The sequence below is a fragment of the Plectropomus leopardus genome, chromosome 5 (assembly GCF_026936395.1).
Source record: "Plectropomus leopardus strain MGB_pleo_1.0 chromosome 5, ASM2693639v1, whole genome shotgun sequence".
Classification (NCBI taxonomy): domain Eukaryota; kingdom Metazoa; phylum Chordata; class Actinopteri; order Perciformes; family Serranidae; genus Plectropomus; species Plectropomus leopardus.
Window position 1 is genome coordinate 10,012,999 of NC_142180.1, and position 7,254 is coordinate 10,020,252.

Here is a 7,254-nt window from a genome sequence, read left to right on the forward strand (position 1 = left end):
GTGGCGAATATAAGGAAAATCTAAAATATGATAAAATGTTCAAAGAATAATATAGAAAATTGTATATTCTCTCGATGAAGTACAGGAAATAAATACATGTTGTTATTGTTCACACTCACAATAATTATAACATAAAACTCATTTATTTGATAAACAACAAAAATTCCTAACAAAGCAATGCAGAGATTCTTTAAACAGAAATTAGTTGAAAAACATATATTTAACATCTATACTGGTGCCACTATAATATATTTGAGTTACATATTATTTTTGCAGTTTTTTTAAGTGTCATGTTGTTTACTTTAGTCAACCCAAATTAACTGGTAAAGGATAATAGAGCTGCAATAGTTTATTCTGCAACACTCAGGGTTATGATAAAGCACATAATGCAATTACAACAAACAGAGGGGAACAAAAGTTACTACTGAAAGCAGAGTAAAACTGAAATGATATGTGAAATATAATTGATATAGAAGAGAATAGGAGATAAAAAAAATATATATTCTTAATAAAAATCAAGGAAAGGAAAGTCAAATGAATTAATTTAACAACACTTTCATTTTAATAGGACATGTCAGACTGAGAGAGCAGATCTGAAAACTTTTTATAACAGTAACTGAGAATTAAATATTATTTGAGGTGGCGTAAGTCTCTATTCAGTTTCTCACAGAGCTCACAACCTGTCATATCCTCCTCTGTGGCGGTCTTTGATTACCAGGAAGGTCAGCACAGCAATCAGAATGAGACCCACCACTATGGCCCCGACGATGACTGGAATAACTTGCTTGTTAATGTCGACCCAACACTCCACCTCTGAGGCGAACAACAGGAGGAGAGCAACATGCAGGAGGAAAGAGGAGAATGATTTAACACAAATAAGAACTTTAATATAAGAAGAAATTATTAGTTGTTTGTTTGAAAACACACACACACACACACACACACACACACCAATTACTTTGATCAAAATGTTTTTGTTACAGTAACCATATGAACCTCTCAGATATCCTGCAGAAGGCCACAGGTTCACTGCTTTTAGAGCCAGGCTGTTTTCTCTCCATCATTTATAGATCGCACAGGACACTTAAAAATTCTGCAGCAGATTCTCACTGGGCCCAAACTCAGTCCAATGGGACAAATTATCACTCTCAAAAAATGGCATCCTCAAAACAATGACGCTCACAGAATATCCACACAGGCCTATATTCTCAATCAGAAAGACATGAACACCATTATTTTATCTTCTGTATCTGGCACACATTAGATGTCTGAGAGAAATAAAAACAATATAAACCCGACAGAAAAAAGCATGAATTGCCTCCACCGTTTTCATAACTTCCTGTTTTACAAAGTGAGATTTATCTCAGCTACATACTGCCCTATTGGACTTTGATGAAGCCAGTGAGGAGCTAAACAGTGCGATGTTCCTCAAAACTGTAGCTATTGGTGAGTTTCGGATGTGTTTTAAAAGTGTTTTAAAGGAGCAGTGTGCAGGATTAGTGGCCTCTCGCATGCAACATGGTAAAACTTCTACCATGTGCCAAGCAGGAACTACTGGTTGGGATTCCTTCAGTGTTCATTGCTCAAAAGGTTTTTCCCATGAGCCAAATTTTCCAGAGGTCCCCTCTTCTCCATAACAAACGATCCAGTGATTATCACCAGAGTAACACTAAACAAAGCAATTCATCTCACAATCAGTGTTTCTCCAACACTGTTTGCTATAAGTTATGCAAAGATCACTGTTTTTCTGACGCTACTGCGTGCAGATGGGCTGCTAACTATAGTTGCTGGATACATGTAAATGCAAACACAAACGGCTCTATCTCTATCTATCTAGAGCCAGTGTTTTGTTTGTCCGTTCTGGGCCACTGTAAAAGCATTTATGGATGAGCATCTGCTCCCTCTGTAGATAGAAAATTCTTATTCTGAGGTAACAAAAACACAACTACTCTTATGTTCAGGTCAACATTCAGTAATGAAAAACATACTTATTGTATGATATTCCATTTTTGCCAATAGATCCCCCTAAATCCTCCACACTGGACCTTTAAAAGCAAGAAAATTACAACTGTAGAATACAAGCCTATATAGACATGAAAATATCTGTATTTTTATACATGGAAAAACTTGCGAATGTGGTGCTCATAATCTCTGATTTACTTATGTTTTTGTTTGGTTTGAAGACCAGACAGGAAGCACAGACAAGACTGTTATGTAGTGAGTATTCTGTCCAATAAAGACAATTTTAAGTGAAGTGTTGAGTTACTTTTTACAGAGCATCTTGAATGTGATCCATGTCTTCCCAAAACAGCTTCACAAGCTTGCATGTGATCATAGCTTTAGCTTTAGTTTGTGGAGCAGACTTAATTAACCCCTACATCACTGTATGAATACAAATGATCAGATCAGTCACCTTCTCCATATCGTCCCTCAGGCAGAGTGAACGCCTGCATCTGCAGAGGAACCAGCTTGATCTTCAGCTCGGACGACATCTCAAGCAGGTTCTCAGATTTGCACCTGAAGCTCTGTCCGATAGCTGCTGTGAACAGCTTGTCATTGGCCAACAAACCCGAGTAAGTCTTATCTGGGAGGAAGAGGATGTACGACAGGGACATTCTCAGTGTTTGCAGGTCGTTGTTCCAAATGAGGAATATATGAAATCTGTCATCCAGTTTTTTGGCATGTGTTCTTACTGGCACATCTTTGACAGACAGGCAGGGGAGATATTTGAGCAGTCAGCTCGGTGACAGAAAAAAAGCTATTTTCCTGGACACAAAAACACAAGAGACTGAAGCTGATTCATATAGTCTGAACAGATGCAACTAAACAATCATTTTTTCATCATTTGTGTGTTGATATCTAGCTGGAGGACTCACCGATGCTCGGATAAATTGTATTCCTATGACATACAGTAGTTTTGATACAGAAACTATTTTGTGATTTTTTTTCTCCCATCATACTTTCGCAAACACATTTTCAGAGCCTTTTTTCTACTCACGATAGAAGTAGGCAGCCTCTTTGATGTTAAATTTGTCGTACCTTTCTGAAGTTGAACTGCAGATTGGCAGCTCTGTCTGGCAGCGTGAGAGAGAGTACAGCAGCTTCTTTGCTACAGTTACCATCGATCCTGACCCTGGAGGGGTCCAGGTTGAAATACCAAGTCATCTGAATGAACATAGGAGAGAAACATCACATTATATCACAACAATGGTGTCACAAGCCTGTTTCTCTTCTTTGACTAGATTGTTTACCTTGCACCAAAAACATGACTGTATTAACATTCTCCACTTATACTGGAGACACAAGACAGTCAAAATTTACATTTAAATATGTATCAAGCCTCAGCGAGTGTAAACACGTCTTACAAAGAGCTGATGGTTTTAGATGAATACAGTTTGAACAGTCTGAGCAAACTGTAATGTCTCACAGACATGCTGACACAAACACAAACGCTCTACAAAAAGTGCTGAAATACTAGAAAATCACACACCGAGGAAAACACACGGGGCTCTATTCACAAATTAATAAACCTGTCAGACACACACACACTGCTGAGCCAGTCACAGCCTCTAACCTTTTTCTCAGTGACAATGTACTCTGCTCCCATGGTGGCTTTGATACAAGGTTTCCCAACATGGTTTTTCAGCATGTAGGTTCCTGTGAACAAACACATACACACCGAAAGAAATACCACATGTAATGTTATTATTGCACAACATGATTGGACACAGTGTCACAATATTATCTAGAACTTCCAAATGTGTTCTTTCGTCTGTTTTACTTTACACACTGAGTGTGTTGTTGCAGCCAACAGAGTTCCAGATTTTTTCTGCTTCATTTTTTTTTTTTTTTTAATATTCCCTTAAAACTACAGAAATGCATAGAGAAAAATTGAGCCATAGACTCAGTTGAGTGTCTTAAATTGCAAATTAACTAACTGGTGCAGATGATTAATGTATTATCTGAAGGTAACACAACTAGCTTTACATCATTAGGATGCTGTACGTCAGGCTTTACACTGCATGTATGGCACTGTTAGTATATTTCTCATATGCAAAAGTGTCAATTTTATATTGCATCTCACAGTTTTTATTTTGCGAAAATGTTTCCTATATCAAATTGTGTGCACGATGTCAATGGATGCTTTTGTTTTAAATGTTTGTCATATATGTGGTGTTGTGTTGGTGTGCACCTATTGGAGGAACAGACTCGGAGGGATGCAACACCGGCTGGTCAATGTGAGTCTCAGAGGGCAGCTCAAAATTAGGGCTGGGTTGGATGGAGCTGTTGTCTGTCTGAAGGAGGACACCTGGTGAAGGAATAGACATGTCTCTCTCAACATCTGTGAATTACCTGATTAAAAAAAAAAAGTTATATAAAACGTAGCAATGCAAAATCAATTAAGTCCTGTGCCCACAGCTGACACAGACCCAGAAACCAGCCAGCACCCTGACAAAGTTTTTCAGTGTCAGTAATTTATAATCTGCTTAAACAAACTTAAATTAAGAATATTCACCAGTAGAGCACAGCAGAGAGTGTATTTTGGCACAGGACCCCTCTAAAAGACAGCATCACCAGATTGAGTCATAATGCAGGAGGCCTGGTTTACTTTCTACTTCACTGATGCTTCACTGATTCCTTTAAAAAAAATCCAATTACATGCTTCTAGTTGAAATAATTAAAGAAATCATACCACTTTTGGTCTCTGCTTTGTCCATCTTATTACAAGAAAATACATTTTTTGTAATCGTTAATATGAAATAAATATGAGGCTGTCTGTACTGTTTGAAAGCTACTGCTGCTGCAAAATGTAATGTTAAAAACCTCTATTTCAAAGATATTTGCCAATGAAGACGTGGATGTGGTGGTGTCACTGCCGTGAAAAATGAGTCTGATCATTGTCACCTGTTTTCTGGAACCACAGAGGGAGAAAGAAAGACAGACGTGTGGGACCACTGAAGACCACTGAAAAACGATCAGTGTGTGGGAGGAAACCAGAACAGCCTCATTTTTGACACAGCACAGACAGCACTCACACTGAACAATTGCAAGGAAATACCACTGTTTAAGGAGAAGGTGAAACAGCAATTTGGAGACCATAATTTAATGCCAAACTATTAAAGATAAATGAAAACAATTACTAGAAGAGTCCCAATCCCAGGTTTGCAGCCATTATCACTGACCTTCCTGCATTTGTGCACATAATTACATAATGGGTTACGTGATGAAACGTGCAGCATTCATAATGTAAGTGTATTTGTGTTTGATTTTAGCAGCTGTTTGATTTTGGGGACAAAGGGGTGGTAAAGATGTGCAAACCATCACTAGCCCTATGTAAAAATTCCCCCCATAATACTGAGTTGTGTTAAAGAAAGAAGACAGAGAGCAGTCTGCAGAGAGTTTGGCTCATTGTCTCAGAGTGAAATAAGATATGAATATTATCAAACTTACCTGGAATTACAGCAACCAGGAAGTAAAGCGACCATCCACCTGTGTTGGCCATTAACATCATAGTTAGTATAGAGAAGAAAATAATTATGCCTAAGTAACAGACGATGAGTGCAGTGAGTGCTGCAGCTGTGGTTGGCTTGTAAATGTGAAACTGTGGTACACTTTAACACCTAAATAAGTGGTGCAGAGGAAGTGCAGGACGTGGTGCAGAGACGGCTGCCTTTCTCGGCACTGAGTTGACGCCTCTGATGAGAAATAAGCTCAGTGCTTAAAAGTAACTAAGTACATTCACTATAATGAGAAACTTAAAGGGAAGGTTTACCGCAAAATCAAAAGCAGATATTTGTCCTCATATCTGTAGTGCTATTTATTGGTCTGGACAGTTTTGATGTGAGATGCCAAGTGTTGGAGATATTGGCTGTAGAGATGACGCCTTCTCTCCAGTATAATGGAAATAGATGGCACTCAGCTTGTGGTGGTTACATTCCCCAAAAAATACATTTGAAAATGTTTCTTTTTCAAATGGTTCTTTCCAGAAATCATGACCCGGTTACTCAAGATAATCCACAGACCTTGTTGTGAGTTGTCAGTTTAATTTAGGAACTATTTTCTTTCTACCAAACTACACCCACCAAACATATCACTACACAGAGACACACGAGCACACAAGAGCACAAGCCATGCACGCCTCCTTCTGCCATTGATATGGTTGGCTGGTGTACTTCGGTGACAGAAAATAGTTCCTGCATGAAACTGCTCACAAGGTCTGTGGATTATCTTGATTTTGATGTACTAATACTTGAGTATCCATTTTACACAGCTTTCTACTTCACTACATTTCACAGAGAAATATTGTGCTTTTTAGTACATTTACCTGGCAGCTTCAGCTACTTTTCAGATTTAAATCTTGTGGAGAAATGAGAATGAGTTTCTTAAATGATATATCCACAACAATAATAGTAATCCTAAAGTAACAATAATGACATAATATACTATGATATGCAAGAATTACGATAAAAGTAACCACTGTGCTATATGAGGACTACTTTTACTTAATATTTTTAGTACTTTTTGTTGCAAAAACTTTTACTTAAAATTTTGAATGCAGGACTTTTACTTGTAACAGACCATTTGTACAGTGTGGTATTGCTATTTTTACTTGAAAGAGCTGAGTATTTCTTCCACCACTAAGAACTGACTGCTGGCTGTACTGTAGCTTTATTTAACAGAAGGACAGCAGTATCGATCTTCCATAGCAATCTCTCAGCAGCATAATTCCAAAGATATTGAACTATTCTGCAAAACAAAGGGTTATCAATCCTTTTTACTTGTATTTGAATATACTATTGATAGAATTATTCAACAATTCAAAGGAAATGAGGAGGTCTCTTGATCCATGTTGGCAACCAAAGTCTTGTAACTGTTTCTAGGTGCATGTATGACCACAAGAGGGCAGAATTATGCTCCAATAAATCTGTTAGTCCCTTGATTTTTACATAATCACAAGTGTCACTCACATGGCTTACTTTGCATCTGACACTACAGAGCTGTATATGGAACTAATGTGGCTCCTTAAGTGTAACAGAACCAATGATCAGCCGGGGGCATACAGATGATTATGTCATGTTGTCATCACTTAACGTGCGCTGACCTTGTTGTAACTTGGTGCGCTTGGTGTAATTCTTTACAGTAATTTGCACATGCACAAAGCAAACACAGAATCTGTGTGATGCTATGATCTATATGGAGCGTAACATATGAGCACATTTCACCTCATGTCACAGAGCAGCTGTGGAGAAATCA

General features: G+C 38.0%; 1 protein-coding gene across 1 annotated transcript; it reads right to left on the reverse strand.

Annotated features, from left to right (window-relative positions):
• Nucleotides 1-47: 47 nt before the first annotated feature.
• lamp3 (lysosome associated membrane protein 3) lies at nt 48-5,597 on the reverse strand. Its single transcript, XM_042484093.2, has 7 exons — nt 5,452-5,597; nt 4,193-4,309; nt 3,575-3,657; nt 3,040-3,165; nt 2,694-2,766; nt 2,414-2,584; nt 48-813 (listed from the first exon to the last, which is right to left on the reverse strand). The coding sequence occupies exons 1-7, from the start codon at nt 5,510-5,512 to the stop codon at nt 674-676; spliced, it is 771 nt and encodes a 256-aa protein (XP_042340027.2). The 5' UTR covers nt 5,513-5,597; the 3' UTR covers nt 48-673.
• Between the last annotated feature and the right edge of the window lie 1,657 nt (nt 5,598-7,254).